Source organism: Phocoena phocoena, chromosome 6 (assembly GCF_963924675.1).
Source record: "Phocoena phocoena chromosome 6, mPhoPho1.1, whole genome shotgun sequence".
NCBI classification, from domain to species: Eukaryota; Metazoa; Chordata; class Mammalia; order Artiodactyla; family Phocoenidae; genus Phocoena; species Phocoena phocoena.
The window spans coordinates 105,628,064-105,647,706 of NC_089224.1; the positions used below are offsets into that span (position 1 = coordinate 105,628,064).

The 19,643-nt window shown below is 41.4% G+C and overlaps 1 protein-coding gene across 3 annotated transcripts in view; it reads right to left on the bottom strand.

Annotated features, from left to right (window-relative positions):
• The window catches only part of MAPKAP1 (MAPK associated protein 1), a 229,787-nt gene that overhangs the window by 79,729 nt on the left and 130,415 nt on the right, over nt 1–19,643 (bottom strand). For all 3 annotated transcript variants that reach the window (XM_065878524.1, XM_065878526.1, XM_065878525.1), the window contains one exon: nt 12,958–13,067. In XM_065878524.1, the coding sequence (XP_065734596.1) occupies nt 12,958–13,067 (110 nt within the window). The remainder of the gene's footprint in view (nt 1–12,957; nt 13,068–19,643) is intronic.

Sequence of the window (19,643 nt, forward strand, 5' to 3'; positions counted from 1 at the left end):
GTTCGCTGGCACAGTCGAGTCTATGCATCTTGCCGACTGGCCTGCCGTGATCAGGAGCTAGGTAACGAGCAAAGGAGGCTCCAATACGTCCTCCCCAGCCCTGCCTCCACTGCCACTCCAATGGCTTCTGATTTTAAGCCATCTTTGTCTCTGGGCATTACTGCCATTGTAAGGCAGAAAAAGAAATGCCCTCACTGAAGATGACTTTTCTTTTTTCTTAACGCGTTTAGAGCTGTTGCAGAAAGTCTGGTATTTGTGACGTACTCAAAAAGGAAAAGCTCATTATGGAAAGTAGTTACTGAAATTCTTAACACTGCCTTTTAAATTGCTTATGTGGAAAGACCAGCTCCCCTGCCGGGCCTTGGAAAGCAGAGAGAAAGGAGTAGGTGTCTCAGGTCCCTGGCTGGTCTTGGAGAAGCCTTCTGTGGTGGGGTAACTGTTCTCAACTGATGGCTTCTCACGGCAAGTGTCTAAACTCAGTCCTGGCAGAGGAAGAGTTTTCCTCACAGCTACTAACAGGATGAACACACTAATGGCCTGCCTGAAGAAAGAGGGTCTTCTACTTCCTCTGGGGGAGATGAAGACTCTTGGTGGAGAGAATCAAGGGGTGGAGGCAGCACCCCAAACCTCTCTGTCTGTAATCATTCACTCAAAAATCATACTGGTATTTAATTCTATTTCCTCTTTTAAATGTTTTCTGAAAAGAAGCAACAGGCTCTGTGAGCTACTCACTGTTAATAAAAACACTTGTAAAAATCACTTGTAAACATGTTTGTTACAGGCAATTATAGTTTGTTCACTTTGTCTCTAGAATCTTTGCATAGTAAATTAAATTTGCTGATATAAGCCATATGATGAATAAGACTTGTGATCATTAACCCACCCCTACATAGATGGTTTGGGTTTTGTTAGTCAAAAATCATTACAGTTGACTCTCTGGATCTAGTTTCCTCCTTGTTCAATGTAAAGGGTGCTTCCAAGCAGATCCATATCCAAACAAATTCAAAGACTGGTTCTATCACAGGGTATAAGCTTTCTATAGACTTAATTCACTGGTAAACGAAAAGTACAGGCAAAGGCCAAGTCATATGGGTAGGAGAGGAAATAAATCCTAAAAAGCCAGGTTTTACAGTACGTCTAGTGTGGTAGTGGCGATAGGGATAAAGGCAGCTGATACTCACTGAGTACTCAGTACTGACTGAGTGTTTTACACGTATTTAGTCAAAAAAACAACCTTGCAAGGTAAGTAGTATTATCCCTATTGACAGAAAAGGTAACTGAAGTTATAAAGGTTTCACTTGCTAACTTCACAGCTTGTGTGAAAGGTACAGCTGGGGTGGGGACTTGGGCTGGTCTGGTTCCAAAGTCTACGTGCCCTTTCCATCGAATCACGCTGCCACATCCAGCTGAAGTAGGTGCACTCATCTCTCTAGGGAGAAAAGCATACTTGCCTCCACTGAGCTGTCGACCCTGTAACCTTTGCCAATGGGAAGAAGTACAGCACAGTGCTTAGGAGTATAGACTTAGGTTTAAGTCCCAGCTCCCAGCTTACTTATGACCTTGGACTTCTCTGAGCTTTAGTTTTCTCCTTTATAAAACAAAAATAACACCCAATTCAAATAGTTGTTTTAAGGTTGAGATAATTTTTTAAAAAGTGTTTGGCCGATTGCCTAGCAAATTTTGAATATTCAGTAAGTGGTAACAATTATTATATTCATAACTCCACATGCTACTTAAAACCAGAGGTCAATGGAAGAAACTGTGATCTCAAAGATATTCAACATATGAAGTAATGAAAGATAAAACATCGTACAAAATGAAGATTAGTGTTTTCTATGCCATAAGGACATATATTGGTAAGTTCATAAATTTATATTAATGTGAGCAGAATTTAAATTATATATTTGTAATTTTAATGAGTTCTTTCCTATTTTATTATGAACATTTCTAAACCACAAAAAAGTTGAAAGAAATGTACACTGAAAATCCATGTAACCACCACCTAGATCCTACTATTAACATTTACTATATTTGCTTTATCATGTATCTACCCATCAGTCCATCTTTTTTTTAAAAAATGTATTTCAGAGTAAGGGGCAGGTGTCAGTACATTCACCCCTGAACACTTCAGTGTGCATAACAGTGACTGGTACTCAACATTTGTTTAAGAATCTTGTTTTATATTTTGGTAAAGTTTACATACAATGATACGCACACATCTTACAAGTACCACTTGATAGTTCTGGCAAACGCATATACCTGTGACATCAGCTCCTGTCAATATACAGACTATTACCTTTACTCCAAAAAGTTCTCTCATCTGCATTACATTTTAAGTGGGGAAGCTGTGGTACAGGGGAAAAAAATGGGCTCAAGAATTAAGGGATCTAGGTTCATATCTCATCTACATTACTCATTAGTAACACACACAGGTATGTACACATACACATAACATATATGCACACAGCTTTAGTTTTCTCGACCACAGAAAAGAGATAATGCCCATCTCACAAGGTTTCTGTAGAGATTAAATACAAAAATTCTTGAATATAATAACTATTCAGTAAATGTAACCACAGGTCACTTTTCTCTCTACCCTCCCTTCCACACTCTCCCCATTTCTCAGGATGTTGTCTTCAAAGAGAAAACAGTAAGGACAAAAAAACCCCACAACAGTTAAATGAGAGGTGAAGGAAAAAGGCATCTCTCCGCATAGGCAGTCCTCTCCTGATTTATCCATTGTGACTTCAGCTAATTAAACATCTGTCTCAATGGTCTCCTCAGCAAATTAGTCATCCCCACTTTGTGACACTGATTGTTGGTTGCAGCCTTTTCCTCACTTGCCACCATTCCCAGAAACTTCTAGGAGTTTACTCACCAGGCACATGGCAAGGAATGATGCAGGGTCCCCATTAACCCCCTACAGTTGCCCTTGGTACCAGTGCTGTTCATAATGCTGCCAGACGTGTCCTTAGATGTGCCTCCCCAAAATAAACCTGTTAAGGGGTGAGAGCTTTTTTGTCTACATTTCTATTTCCAGTATGATGCATTTTCTAAGTGCTATATATATGTACCAGACTAAAATATTTAACCAAAAATCTGTTTTTTAAAGCAGTTTTGATAACAAAGCAAGCAGGTAACAACGTAACGTCTCAAATGAGGTGAAGTGCAGTCTCGTGAATTACCAGCTAGTTCTCTCTAAACGCACACACACAAAAAAGCTTTGCTGGTGAACAAATGGCCAGGAGGCAACAAGCAAAACGACCTGGTCTGGACGCGTGCCTTTCTCTACATCCCGTGCGTGTGTTCGCGCGCGCACACACCTGCTTGAGCTGCAAAGGGGGAGGTGGGGTGGGGAGAACTGTATATAAACTACGGGGCACTTCTCAAAAATAGTTTTCTGAAATAGACTTCCTCTCAATCCTTCTTCCCACTAAAACAACTGAGTGACTTAAGAACTATCTTTCAGAAGGGTTAAGCGGCTAATAAAAACATTTAAAATGCTGGAAACCTAGAAATGGAAACTAAGACTACATATTAACTGCTAACCATCAGCTTGGCAAAAGTTAAAGATTGATAACATTCAGTGCTGGAGGAGGAGGAGGGAAGAGACGCTCTCACGTGCTCTTTGAGTGTCAAAGGATGGGTATAAACTTTGAGAGGCAATTTGTTTTTTTCAACATTTTAAATAAGTAGACCTTTGACAAACAATCCCATATTTAAAACCTAGCACAAATGTGCAATGAATACTGCCACAAGATTGTTCACTGCATGTTTTTTTAATACTGAAAATTTGGAAATAACCTAAAAGTCCACCAATAGAGAGCAAAGTTAAATAAATTTAACCAAAAAGATAAAAATGCAGTGGTCACTCTAATATAGAAGAATGCTTATGACATAGTATTGAATAAAAAAAACAAATGCAAAATCATATATATTGTATGGTGTCATTTTTAAATGACATGGATACATTTTTCATGAGTTCATTTAACAAACGCTTTTTGGGTGTCTTCTATTTGACAGGCATTCTGCTAGACGTTGTGTATTTAGTGATTTAAAAAAACCCAAAACATAAAACAGGGTCCTGCCCACATGAAACTTATAGCCTATATGTACACCTGAATGTGAAGTGAATTTAAAAAAAACAAAGGGCTCACACTGAAGAAGGAACCTTCATTTTTTATTTCACACATCTCCAAAATTTTTGTTTTCAACCACTATTTAATTTTATTAAAAAAGAAAGAAAGAAAGAAAAAAACCCACAACTCTTTAAGAGCCTATCTTTTGCCGCCACCTTGTTGTTGTTGTTTTTCACCTTGTTTTAATATTAACCCCAGGAGACCTGGTGGCAGCTCCAAGCTTTTTCAATTCTCCCCCAAACTGTGCATTCAGCTCGAATAAAAGAAATCCGACTTTACCCTGGTGTCCACCCCTCTGCTTGCTGAGCTCAGCACCACCCACTGCCTCCACGCTCATCACCCGCTGGAGAGAGTCCTCAAGAGCCTCCTCACTGGTGTCTCTGCCTCTTGTTTTGCGTCCTCGAATCCATTTTTATAACATAGCACGTTTTCTAAAAGAAATTCTGACTATATTGCTCTCCTTGCAGTGGTTCCCCTCTGCCATCAGAGCAAAGTTCAAATTCAGCATAGTTAACAAATACGATCTGGTCCCAAAGGACCACTCGAGCCTCATCATTCCCCACCCTGCCATCTCCTCCTACTCTACTGCTTTATTGGACTGAGCCACTTGCGGTTTCCAGAAGGCACTAAGCTCTCACTTTGTTCCTTCCACCTAAATGCTCTTTCGCACCCCTCTTCACCTGGCCAGTTTCTACTCACCTTTGGGTCTCAGCTGGAGCATTTGCTTAGGATAGTCCTCCCTGACTCCCTAACACTGGACTAGGGCTTTCCTCCTACAATGTGCACCCAGGCCCTATATTTGTTTCCACTCAGCACTTGCATGGTATTGTGAATGGCTGTTCGTTTGTCTCCCCAGCTAAACAGTAAGCGACTCAAGGGTAAGGACCATTTCTTGGCTTCTACAAAATCCCTAGTGCCTACGTAGTGCCTGCTGCATAACTGTCCCCCCAATAAGTCAGTGTAGTTCTATTTCTGAGTACACTATCAGGCCTGGCCTGATCCGTTCTGTCCCCGCCTAGCTTCTGCAGCTTATCCTCTGCTCCATCCCTGCTCTAGTAATTTGGAACATCTATGTTTTGTGGCTATACCTCAAAACACCTCTGCCTGGAATGTTTTTCTCACTTACCCATCTGGCAAAGTTCTAATTAATCTTCAAAAAAGCTGTCAAAGAAATTACTTACTCCAAAGCATCTTTTCTCAGCCCGCTGCCTCACCCAGTAGTTTTAAGTAGTCTCTTATCTGTGTTGCTTTAGTAGCTCATGTACCATATTTTAGTGCCTCTGAGTCTGTTTTCTCATCAGGTTTTCCACCTGATTTCTAGTATGGTGGCTGGCACGGAGCAGACAGCATTGGATGATGACTGCTGAACTAATAAACAGGGTATCTCAGAACCCAGAGCTTTCGAGCACACACAGCTTTCTGTATGGTGCCCTTGATTCATCTTCTCAACCTCTCCCACGTTACAGCTCAGGAAAGTAATAAGGCTCAGAGGCAAGTACACGACTACACATTCAGTTTTCTTATTCTAAAATACATTTTAAAATATTTCTAAAAGCAGGATACAGTTTACAATCAATATATACATTTAATATTCTTTCTTTCTTTTTTCCTGAAGAGCTATGATTAAATTAGTGGTGTTCTAGAATTAGTCTCTAGTGGACCCCAGGAAAGGTCCTCTGACTCCAAAATGTGTGTGCCCCCTGTACCAGCACAGAGCCTCTTGGGAGTCTATGTCTTTTCTCTTCCTTTCATTCTTTTTCTTTAATCTAATCCATGCTGGTGACTGCCCCAGATGGAGTGAATGAATAGATTTTGTGATGGAAAAGGAACTTCTGAAAGATTAGCAACCAGCAGGAAGAGTAAATGCCGGTCAAATGTAGCTCTGGCCAATGACACATTTCAAGGTTTTCTCATGTGGCAGTTGCAGGAGCTCATAATACCCTTTTAAAATAACTGGGTCTCTGAAGTAATTCCAAAAGATTTTTGCTTGAAATAAATTCTCTCAACTCCCAAGCTTTCTGGATAAAATAGTTGACTGCAATGCCATCTTTAACATGCTCTGCTTTATACTCAAGAAGATCCATCAGGAGCCTCAGATCACTCCAGCCAGGGGGAGGCTCGGGTGAGATGAAACAACAAGATAAAGAGGCAGAGCGAGGAGGCAGGAGGAATATGTAACTGGGAGATTCCAGCCTGGGTCACTTCTGACTTGTAAACATCTTAGCAGTCCTCATTTACTGTATCATTGTCCTACTGGGTCACTGGATACCAAGTATCAGGTCTTTATTTCTTATCCAACCCCCACGTGTGAGCGGCATCTGCATGACTATTTATTCTTTCATGAGGAGGAGCAGTTTTCTGCAGAAATTCCTGCCTTTTTGACAAAGAACATTTAAACAGTCCTATTTACCTTTCCTTCCTCATTTTTTAAAAGAGGATCCAGTATAAGGAAAGCAAATGTCTGTGTCTCTGGCTGGCAAACTACTTTCACAGAAGAAAGGTTACTGGATTTTCTGTCTTTACAATTACACAAGAAGCAGGACTCTGTTCAGTTTTACAGCCAGAAGATTCTTTAGCTAACTTTAGCCTTTGGAGAGTATTTCAGGTTAGAAGAGTGTTAAAAATGCTACTGCATCTAAAACATATGGGCTTCTCTTTTCCATAGGGCAGCTCAGGACAGGTGTATGTTGCTTTAAGAAAGCTAGACATAAAACATTAAAACTGACACCAATACAGACAAACTGTGCAATTACAAAAAGAATTCCTGGCTTTATATCCAGATTCACCACAGGGTTCCTTTAAATGCTGCACTTCCCTGATGCATTTAGATCTTAGAATCAATGAACGTTTCTGTTTACAGAATTTTAAATTTGTTCTCCCATTAGGGTTCTAATAAGCAACACGGTACAATAAAAAGAGTATGGCTTTGAGGTCAAAAAAGCCTGGGCTCCAATTTAATATTATGTCACTTACTTACTGGGGAAACCTGGGTAACTTTAACTTCTCCTAGAACTGAGGAAAGGGAGGCTGAGAGAGGAAAGAAAGTGTATGATCACATGCATAGTTATCATAGTTCCTTAATTCTAAGATGCACATTTGCCCCTACTTTTTAACATTTCTAAAGTCTCATCTATAAAACAGGCACAATAAAATCTCCTTTCTAGGGGTGTTATGCAGATTAAATGAGATGCTATCTGTAAGTACACAAAGGCACTCAATAAATCAGCTCTTACCCCACTGGAATAGATCTTGGGGAAAGACCAATTTCTCCCTGACACATAAATCCTCTTAAAACATTGTTAATAAAAAATAATTTGTATATAACTGTCTAGGTCTATTTGGCGTGAAAGTAAGGCCTCTCATGTGAGGTTGCAGGGAGTGAGTTAGAGACCCTGATGCTGCTGGTTCATTCGAGCAGGTCTCTTTTGGGTATAGGCTCCGAATCCCCACCCTGGCTTCCTGGGCTCTGGGCCTGGTCTGTATTCCTGTCATACTGCAGCCATCAACTCTGTACTTCTTTTCAATTCTTTTCTTTGTGTTCATATTCTCTGTATGTCCTACTCCCTCTTTGGGCCTCAGTGTATTTCACAGTGGTTAGAAGTTTAGATTTTATTCTGAATGCAACTGGAAGTCATTGAAGGGTTTGGACCAGATATAATTCGATTTATATTTTAAAAAACCTCTTTGTCTGCTGCTTTGTAGGCAAGAGATTGGAGGGGCCAAGAGCAGAGGCAGGAAAAGCAGCCAGGGTGTATTTCAACAGTCCAGGTGAGGTCTTGGTGATCTGGATCCATCCAATGGAGATGGAAAAGACTGAATTCAGGACATATTCTGGAGGTAAAAATAAGAGGACTTGCTAATGGATAAGAAGATGTGTGGAGTTAGCACAGGGAAGAATTCAAGGGTCATTTTTACTACATTTTTTTTGGGGGGGGTGATGGGGGGAGAAAGTTAAGTAAATTAACTTCAAAGTAATCTGAAATGTTCTTTTTATATTAAAATAGTAAGCCTTTAACAGCCAAGGCTTTGAAAGACACTGCCCCTCTCCAACTCTTCACAGCTTAAATGTGAAGGTCACAATTTCAATGTCAATTTCTCTGGGAGGTGTTCCCTGACCATCCATAGAAAGCAGTGAGCTCCCCTGCATCTCATCTTCTCTCTCTCAGCCCCTCATATTTACTCTCACTTTAGAATGTAAGCTCCTCTTCAGCAAGGGTCCGGTAGATCTGCTTCACCATAGTCTCCCTGCACCCAGCATAGGTCTGACCCATGAGAGCATGAGTGAGTGTACACACAGCTACAAATACATTATAGATCAATATTTACACCTTACATGAATTTTTAAGATATAACTTGAGCATCCAATGCTGTCATCATTAGCCGTCCCTCAGATCAGAACCTCACACACCCTGTGGTAGATGTTCACTCCCCTCTCTGCTCCTAGCAGTACTTTAGGGAATAGTGTTTGAGAAGTCCTAGACTAGACTATCTCCTTGGTGACATTCTAGGGGTCTAGCGAAAACACAGTAAATTAGCTATCAATAATGTGGTCTGTAACTCCAAACAGAGATGTTAAGAGGGAGTTCACTTGACAAAGCTAACATTTATCTTTCAAATTCTAGGTGAAATTTTGTATGGGAAAAGTAGGAATTAATGTCGTAAGTCTTATTAATATTGTAAGAACTTTTCAAAAAGGATCTAATAAAAATTAGATCAGACTAATAAAAATTTGTCTTTCACATCAAAAGGCAAGAATGGACAGGGGTGAGAAGAAGTTGATATGCTTCTGGTTCAATCTCTCAGCAGATGATAATGAAAAACTCCTCCATTTTATAATAACAACAAATATTGAAATAGAGCCATACAGATCACTATTCTACTTAGAAAATCCTGCTTCGAAGCCTTCTCTCTTTTGTAGACCCAGAGACACCTCTATTTCTGCATCAGCGTTACAACTGAATTTAAGTGTACCTCCATTTCTCAAGTGCCTCCGTCATACCCAACATCATGCTTCAGGAGGCTGGTAAAGGTTGGTGTGTAATAACATTTTAAACAACATCAAAATACTAAGAAGCTCAGAAGGTCATCACTGATTGTGAGGATGAACTTGATAAAAGGAGAACTTGACAAACTAAGGCCTTTACTCACTAAACAGGTTAGTGTATTTTACTGGTTAAATCAAGGGACCTGACAGGCTACTCGTCATTACGTTAAAAACATACCCACCCAACTGTTAAAATTAGTAAAGAAGTCTCAGCTAATTCTTCTAAAACTGGATTCTCCGTTTACAATTTTCTTAAATCATGGGGACTTTCTGCCAATGCAAGTAGATTCCAAATGTCAAGTAGGTCAGTAATAAAATGAAAAGCTGGAGAGAGACTTTTAAAAGAGACATTTAAAAATGGGCTTAAAAAAATAGGCCTTGGGCTTCCCTGGTGGCGCAGTGGTTGAGAGTCCGCCTGCCGATGCAGGGGACACAGGTTTGTGCCCCGGTCCGGGAAGATCCCACATGCCGTGGAGCGGCTGGGCCCGTGAGCCATGGCCGCTGAGCCTGCGCGTCCGGAGCCTGTGCTCTGCAACAGGAGAGGCCACAACAGTGAGAGGCCTGCGTACGGCAAAAAAAAAAAAAAAAAAAAAGGCCTTAGCAGAGAACTGACTGGGACACACTATGAAAAGATTACTGTAAGTTCAGTCCATGAATATTAATAGAAAAAACCCTGCAGTGTTCATAAATAGTTATGACTGGATGAAATAATTACAAATAATGCAAGTCAAAATTTTAGATCAGTTGCAAGTATCTGTAATGATATTCTATCCATAAAAAGCAAAAATATTTTAAAACCCTAGAGGTTTCCATTGACAAAGCTATTTACCTAAACAAAGAAGAATTCTTTTGCTCAAATATCTATCACCTTCTGATTTTCTACAAATGAAAATTGGTGAGGGAATGCCAGGGGGAAGGGCAACAGAGTATTTAAACACTAGGCCAGTCATTAAGTCCACAGCTTGATTTAATAATGAAACAGTTTAAGTTCTCAATTTATTATTGTTAAACAGAGAGTTGTATGGTCATTCGGGAAAAAAAAGATGAGAGATGTTAAAGGTTTGTTGAGTAAGCAGCTAGAGTTCACTGTCAGCCTATGAAAGGAGTTCTGAAATCCTGGTCTAATACGACTAACCTCTAAGGCACAAGCAGTGTGAGAACTCTTGACCCCACATGGCACATGCTATCTAATCTCAAGTGCTATTTCTCCCTTCTCACTTAAATTAAATAATAGTAGCAAAGAGACAAGTGCTGTTCTGCACTCAATCAGGTGAAAGCTGTTTGAAGAGAGGGCTGAGCCAGACACTGGGGCATGGCGGGCACCTTCTTGCAAAGACTGAGCGGGTCACTGTGGTAGAGGCTTAGGAAGTGCAGGATGAGTGTCTCTAACCTGGCATCTCCTGACACCAAGTTCATGACTAAGTTCTTGTGTCATAATGGGTAAGTAATAAGTATTTCACAGCCAACTGTGAGCACTAACAGACTTTTTTTTTTTTTTTTGAGTAAATGTACTTGTGTTTCTTTCTATGACAGGACGATTTTCCCCTTCATTAATCACCCTCCAAAACAAGTCCACTCCACAATACAAAGTTCCAAAACACAAAATATACCCTGCCTTTACCAGGTTAACTTTAAATAAACATCTTTTCCAAACTGGAGATAATCCCTCTATTTCATGAGACCAGACTTAACAAAGCAATAGAAAGAGCTTTTTATTTTAAAAAGCTTTTTGGATCAAGAAAATGGGACAGTAATTTATGTAAATGCATCAATCTCAACTGACTTCTCTAGTATGAAAAGGAATAAATAATGCAGATGACTGTTTTTCAGACAACGAGTCCTAACTCTTTGCCAATGATATGGCAAAGACTCTGATGGAAATGGCAGGGATGTGTACACAAAGGTGAACATAAATAAATGTGTGTATGATAAACGTGGCTGCTGGAGATGGACACAGATAAATAGGTAGGCAATTGGACAGGGATGGCTGGAGACGGAGGGAAAGACACTGGTTCAGCTGTATCCCAGTGAGTTCACAGAGCTTTCATGATCTAAAAAATGTGCGACAGCAGAATTCCTATTAAGAAGGTTAAAAAAGTCCTACCTCCTCTTGGGTAATTCAGAATAAAGCTATCTCAGAATATAATAAATATGTCATAAAATACACTATTATATAAAAAATTTAGGGACAAAAACAAGACGAAAAAACCAGGATCCTAAAGGTAGAAGAATGCTTATTTAACACCTTTAAATATCTGAAACTGTTTAAATGCTATTAGATTGGCACCTAGAACCCTAAATTTCTACTTTCCCCTGGGAAAGTAGAGGCTATGCCTCTTCAATCATCCCTTAAATGCAAAGAGGTTTGACCCCCATGCAATGGATAAAAGTCACCCAAAAAATGAACAAAAGAGGTGTTTGGAAAAACCAGAACACCATTCATCCCAGCTAACGACTTGTTCATTATGAGTGATGATGGATAAAGACTTCTCATGCTGAGATGAAATCAAGATTTATATGCATTGTTTCCTCTCCCAACTTGTGGGAAGATCATCATCATTTAATTCTATCTCTGCGGCCAGTGATGGGCATCCAGAGAGCTGGTTATCAAACGGTGCAGTCAGCTGGCAAAAGCCGAAACGTGCAGTTGGCACATCTGGACGGAGCCGCCACAGCCGAGGGTGAACAATGACTCCTGGCAAACATCCAAATTGCTTGCAGACGCTAGCAGGTCTCATCTACAACCACCCCTACCAGCATCTCTCTCTCTCTCTTTTTTATGAGAATCAGATTTTCATTGCTCCATTCAATTGCTCTCCTCTGCCATTTTTTACAGCTCTTATCGTTCCCTTGGAATATGGCCTTGAGACAGCTCATCCGTGTCCTTCACTGTGTTATCTCTTCTAACTTTTATTAAAACTTCAGCTTTCATCTGAAGATAGCTAATTAAATCTGGAACAGATTATATTCCTCCCCTTAAAAGGAACACAGAACTATTTTCCTCAACCCGAGCCATGCTTTTTTTCCCTTTCCAAAACATAAAACCAAAGGTGTTTAAGAAGTCTCATTTGCTTACAAAGCTAAGATATCTGACATGTCATAGATAGGTTGATTTATACTAAAGTTGTCTACGGTGTGATAAATCTTTGAGCTATTTCTCAAGATAATTATTTCTCAATATTGGGAATATTTTCTTTTCTCATATCCTTTAAATATTACAGCTAATACCACAAGCTTATTTTCTGTATAAATTGAGTAATGAGGAATTAGCGATTAACAGCTACTTGTGTCAAGTGATTTATCTTAAAAAAAATTTTTTTTTACAGTTGCCCTCATTTTGGTAAAAATGAAAAAATGTTTTCTTTTATTCTATACCCCAAACACTAGCAACCAAAAATTCCCCCAAGGAAAACTACATGAAAACATGAAATTAAAAGCAGTGCTTCAAATTTAGGGTTAAATCAGTTTTCCAGACAGCTTTACGCCAACTAATAGTTAGCTCAAGTAGCTCTGTCTTAATCTATCGCAAATTAATGATGAAGCTTCCATAAGTGACACGGACACATTCTTCTCACATATGTCACTGACCCAATCCCTTCCTTGGGCCCAGGGGCAGCTTAAAATCACTCTTCTGTACACTTGCTATTGAACCCAGCAATGACATCTGAACCAATCCAGCCAGCCATCAAACACCCACCCATACCCACACCCACACCCAGCACTTTTAACTAAGGGTTAAGCTTCTGTTGCCAGAGTATGATTTAACTGTCCCACCTGAAATTTTCTGGGATCCTTTTCTTCGCTTCACTGCCTTTAGCAAGATTTCTTTCATGGTGACCTTTGTGTTGTCCACCTGAATAAGGGAGAATCCATGAGCAGCATTTCTGTAGGAAAAGACAAACATTAAATCAAGACCAATATTCAACCACAGGGATGTTAATACAGCCCTCACTGAGTTTCAGTTTGAGTAAGTGTACAATCAAGTGTCAATTATTTTGAAAAGGGTTAAATAAACAAACTTCTAATGCGAGAAAGAGAGAGAGCGCGCGCACGCGCGAGAAAAGCCTTCTAATATGAACGGTTCCAAGTGAAAGAGAGGGCAGAATTAGGAAAGATGTTTCTATTTATCTTAAATTGAATCCAATTGGTCTGTGTGGGTCACTAGTACCATGGCTTCCTAGTGTTGGTTCCCAAGCCAAATCCTGCAGCAAGAACAAACGATAAAGTTGGCTTGTGTCAGTAGATGTCACTGCAGGCAGATACTACCATTATATTAAAGCTCATGGAGCCCTGGAGGGAAAATGGGGGGTGGATATGATAGCCCAAAGCAATTTAGAATAAGGAAAACAAAGACTCTCCCTAACTGGCAAGCAAATAAATAAATAAATAAACAAGCATTAAAAAAAATACACAGTCTCTGTACACTTCAGTAGTAATGTTTTAATCTACTTAGTCTTAGAAGGTCAAGCAAAATATTAGCTGAAGCGTAAATAATTATGACAAAATAGTAACACTACTTATAAGCTTCTAGCCAATCACACTTGGGGTGGGGGGCGGTCATCTAGATAAGAAAAAACTGGTAAGGAACAAGTAGCCTTAAAAAAGAAGCCCATCCCTGGGTGAGGGATAACTTCACTACGACCGTCAACTGCAATAGGAGGTATCACAAATACTACTCACTATGCTTGGGCACTGAAACAAAACAGGCCAATTCCAAGCAGCTCATGTAACAAATGGGACCCAAGTTTCCAACTATGGAACATGGGAATTGCCACAAGGAGTTTGGTTGCATTCCCATTTCCCCATAAGAATCTCAAAGCGGAACACAGCCAAAAAACATGGCAGAACTTCATACTGACAAGAAAACTGAAAGAAAAGCCAAGCCCCAAGCTAAGCCATGGAAAAGCTTCCCAATGGTAGGACAGACTGGGAAGGGGTCTTAAACCTAGTTTGGACCCAACCAGGTGGCTGGCTTTCCAAGGGGGCTGGGGGCTGATCTCAAAACCAAGGACCCAATTTGCTTCCCTAATACAAAGACATCTCCACACCCCCTCCACACCCCCTCCTGCTGTTTAATCCTTGACATTCCATTTGTTAAAAGGCAAAAGCCGATGCTGGTCTAGCCAGCACGATCATCCATTTTAACTTGGTCAAGTTTTGCTCTCGAACAGCAGGCCTGAGAACTGTCAAGCTAATTTTACTGAACACTCTGTTACTGAATCATGCCTGAGCCCCGGCCGCTCTTTACCTCAGAAGCTGGACCCCATCCCAGAACAATCTTTAAAAGTTTATTTTACTGATCAAAGCAAAATAAGAAATAGCTCTTTTTTTAAAACTATATTTAGGGAGCCAGGTAGTAAGTGATGCTCTGGCAAGAGTTCTGAAATGTAAAGTGCCTTGTGCATTTATAAACTTGTGGGTATTTGCTCTGGCACTAGGCCAGTGTGTGTTTGGAACAAATGCCAATCATTCGCGTTCAGACTTGCCTTCCCCTGCTCTCTCCTCGGAAGTCAGTATGCGCTCCATCTGTGACAATATGCTGGGCGATGGATGAGTAGGACCTAAAAGGAACACCAGTTCTTGGGTACTCGCAAGCTAGTATTGGGCTAGATCTCCCAAACTTCCATCTGTCTGGGTTCCACCTGAACTATTTGAGATTTGAGTCTGCTTGTAAATTGCTTACATTCTCTCCTAATCTGCTGCTGGCTGATAGCGTTATTTCCAACCAATACATTTATCTTTTCAGCGAAGGCAGACTAAAAGCTCAAAAGGTAGCCTTGTGTTTGGACTAACTTCCATAATTAAAAGTGTCCTTTGAAAAGATCTTTGAACAGAGGAAAATCCCTAGTCTGTATTTTTCTGTCATTTTACCCAAACATACCTGGGTGACAAGGTTAAAGCATGTGGAGGAAATCCCTGGCACTTATCATCCATAGGCATTACTGATAAACTGTGTGGTGGAGGAATAAAGGATTACCTTCTGTATTTTTTCATTACACTTTTCTTTTGTTACAGAATACATAAATCCATTGTGGCACAATGTAATATGTATCACCATGCTACACCTGCGGACGCTTCCGAGCGGCTGCCATGTCTGTGCAGTCAGGAATGATAAGTGAACCACCCGTGAATGTTAACGATAGTGATCATTCTGAGGTAACTCGGCTCTCCATCTTCCTTTACAGTCTCTGTGCTGAAGCCAGGGTAGCAAGGTTCATGAGAGGAAAATGAAAACAACAGTGAAGGGAAGGGGCATGCTCGGCACTCGGAATGTGCCTTCGCGGGTGTGCGGGATCTCACTCTGGGGCTACGTTTCGGTGAAAACGTGCACATTTAAAGGAGAAAGAGGTTGTGACCCACGTCCTGCGCCCTCAGCCAGACTTAATGAAAGTTTCCTCAGGTCAGCCTCGCACTCCACTCACTCCTCTCCCTCCAGACGAACGCCAACATTGGATCTTGTCCCAAGTCTACAGCACTTAATGTTTCTAAAACACAAGAGTACAGGATCTAAGTGGTTCTCAGAATCCATGTAGGTGCAACTGTTAAGTTGTGCTCCCATTTAATAAATGGATATGGAGACCTGCTACCACAATTTTCAGCTTGACTTCAAAAGAGTCTGGGTTTTATGCCTCATTTCTTCATATCCAGGATTTTTTATGGGCTTTCTAAAATGTCTACGGAAATACATCGTGTAAAGGCACTTTTATTTGATGTTGGGCACTGGGTCTGAGACTGAGGAGACGATGATCTTGGGGGACCCGGGGCAGCAGGCGGGGAGGGTGCTAGCCCTGCTTCCCTTCTTCATGGCACTGCATTTCAGTCTCTGGGTTGTGACCTGCGCTGGGGATGACCAGCCCTTGGATAGACAGGCAGATGGATGGACAGACAGGTGGGCTGCAAACCCACTCTCAGCTAGGAAACTGCTCCTCCCCCAGCCCCCCTCGTGGACAGACAGCTTCTTTTCTGCCAGTGCAGGGCATTCTAGGGGCACTGGAAGAAGCAGCTGCCCTTCTGCAGCTCCTTGGGTTGCCCGTGCTGGGTCCAGGATGAAGCACCACCTCAGGGAGCTGACTGAATGCTGGCAGGAGTGCTTCAGTCAATTCCAAGTTAGGTCCTGTCAAGTCTCGTAAACACTGAAAAACGTATGGGTATTTTAAAAAGAGATTACTTACTTGAGGAATTCAGTTCTGTCCCAGTGCAAAGCCACTCAGTTAACAGAGGGAAGTTTTTATACCAGCATTAACCTAACACAATGAGCATTTCTGCACTAAGCACTGAACTAGAGGCGGCGGTGGACAAAGAGAGAAGTAGGGGCACAGGTCTTTATCTGAGAAGCTTAGATTTTATTTATAGGGGCAGAGCTGGAATCAGAACCCAAGTTGGAAGGCAACATATTGGAGAGGAAGACACATGGGTTGGGAGTTAAATACCTTTTGGTTCAAATCCTGGCTCCATGGCTAACCAAAATGTTGTCTTAACATGTGGGAACCTCAGTTGTGTCCACGAAATGAGGAGGCCATGTCCCTACAGAATTGCCAGGAGGATAAAATAGACAATGAATGCCAAGCACCTGGAACTAAGGCTGGCAAACAGTAAAAGGGGTTTATGATGTTCCTTCTCTTGTGTTCCCCTGTCCCAAGTCATCACCCCAAGAGAAGAGGCCCCATTCAGCCCATTTCCCCCAAACCCCCAGGAGATACTGCTTATTTGGGGGAATGGATCTCAACCTTCATTGCTCATAATTGATAACACAGGGCCATGAAAATGTGCAATTGGCTGGGCATGGTGGCAGCACTGGGACACTATCAGTAGGCAGCCCCTGGCCCAGGCATCAAAACCCCCCTGAAGCTCAAAGCAGGGCACCCTGGGCTCCAGTTTTAAGGTTTTCCTTTTTGAGAGAGTAAACCAGAGAAGTAGGTACGTTCTACCTCGGCTTAACTCAGCTTTGGGTGGGGATGGTGGAAGTCAAAAATCATGGTGGGCTTCCCTGGTGGCACAGTGGTTGAGAGTCCGCCTGCCGATGCAGGGGACACGGGTTCGTGCCCCGGTCCGGGAGGATCCCACATGCCGCAGAGCAGCTGGGCCCATGAGCCATGGCCGCTAAGCCTGCGCGTCTGGAGCCTGTGCTCCGCAACGGGAGAGGCCACAACAGTGAGAGGCCCGCGTACCACAAAAAAAAAAAAAAAAAAAAAAAAAAAAAATCATGGTGATAATGCAGAGAAATCCAGCGAGATTTATTAAGTGTCTGCTTCTGCAGAGTTCAAGATGTTATTATTCAACAATTAAAACAATAATAGTAGCATCTACTACCTACTGAGCACTTAGTATGTGCCAAGTGCTGTGTTAAGCCTTTTAAATCTGCATTAACTCATTCTACCCTAAAATAGGCACTAATAAGTTATATCCATTTTGCAAAAACTGAGGCTGGAAATATTAGGGAATTTACCTGAGGTCACTCATCTATTAAAGATCCTATTTTGGATTCAAAAATCAACAATACGGTCCTTAATCCAAGTAGCACAGTCCAGTGGGAGAGAAAGACAAAGAAGCAAACAAAGAATTACAGCTCTGCATGATAAGCACAAAGATGAAGGCAAGCTCAGAGTGCTGCCAAAACACAGGGGCACTGAACCCAGCCGGTAGGGGTGAGGGGGATCAGAGAAGCTTCTTAGTGGGGAGGTCTCAAGACATAGCTGTCATTTAGCTCTGCATCATACTGAAAAAATGGTGGCAACACCAGAAGGCAGCAGAGCACAGCAAGTTCTAGAATACAGCCTGCTTTGGAGTCCCAGCTCTGCCTTCCTTGGGTAAATGATATAATCTCTCTAACTTCTAGTTTTCTCATCTACAAAATGAGGCTAATTCTTAGACTATAAGATTGCTGTCAGGGCTAAATACTTCTAAAATAATTAACATAATACCTGTCATAAAATAAATGTTTAATAAGCAATAGATGATATAGTAACTATCAGCTTTTCTTCATACAAAGAAGTGATATATAATGATGAGAAAATGACTTCAGTCAACATTTACTGAGCACTTACTTTGTTCATTTAATCCTCCCAGAAAAGGTAGGTGTTATCATCAGTCCCATTTTATAATGGAGGAAATTGAGGTTTGGCAAGGCTGAGACACATACCTGGAATTACGCAGCTAAGAAGTGGAGGAACCAGGACTTGAACCCAGGTCAGCCAGACTCCAAAGCCTGTGTTTCAAACCTCCCTATGGCCAAGGGAGTTTGGGGGGACTAAGGGGAAGAAGAGACTTCCAGAGAGTGTATCTTCCAGATTGGAACCACTGCCCAATCTATGGAAAAGGTCAACTCCCACTGTAACAAATTCAGTTTGATTATAAATGTCCTTATAAATGTCCCAGCTCTTAGACTAACCATATGACCTACGAGACTGCTTTTTAAAAGTCCTTGGAAAACGTCCTGGTTTCCTGAGCCACAGTATCAGTTTGTGAAAGTGGGAAAAGGCTGCCAAGAGTAGCACTCCCTCCTCCAGTCCTGACCAGTTCATAATCGTGATGAAGACGTACTCCTTTGGTTCCCAGCCTGTTCTGGTCCCAATTCCATGCATGTTCATTTTTGAGCATTTCAAGGTAGAAAATGAAAATATATGAGCAAGAGAAAGCCTTATAATAACTGCAGCATGCCTGCTTTAAAGGAAGTCCTTCGGGTATTTCTTTATCCATAAAGAGAGTTTACACTAGTGGGAATGCCACATTTTGTTTCCCCTTGCGCTGACAAAATTTTTTTTTTAAAGATCAAAGCGTATTGCGTGAGTATGTGATATTTGACATTGGACAAATGTACTCTTTTTCAAAAGAGACATTTTCCAAAAACATAACTCACTAGACTAATGGGCAGTGAGAAGCCAAAATGACTGCCCTCCGCCTTCTCCTTGTCTATCTTTGCCAGAGTCCTTGGGACTTGCCAAATCCGGTCATGCCTGCTTAGCTTGCTCGACTGATTGTGCCAGAAAAGAAAATAAGACACAGATGTATTTGAGCTCTTTGAGATGCCAGTAAGAGAGACAGCTAATGGCTTCATTTCGACCCTCCCCTTCCAGCTGGGCACAGGTGGGGGATAATGAGGTCCCTCTCCCTAATCAAACTCAATTATTTACTACTCTATATAACCGCAAAGACACTCACATTCAGTTCAGAATATAAAACACACCGTGGGCTACCTCCAACCACTGCCACTGGGTATTTATAACAAACTCAAGTGGCTAACAGTTTGCCTTGGCAGGAGTTTAAGTGTGTAAAGTTTTGCAAACTGTTTCTGTTCAAATATGTCCTGCTGAAATGGGGTCCCAGGCGGGGTTCCACAACTGTCAGGTCAGTGAACTGCATAACATCTGAGAATGTATTCACCACACAGTGCAGACAGGATCTGGAAATCAAAAGCTTCGTTCTATTGCACCCTTCTGAGAAGCATCACGGTTTTTTCAACA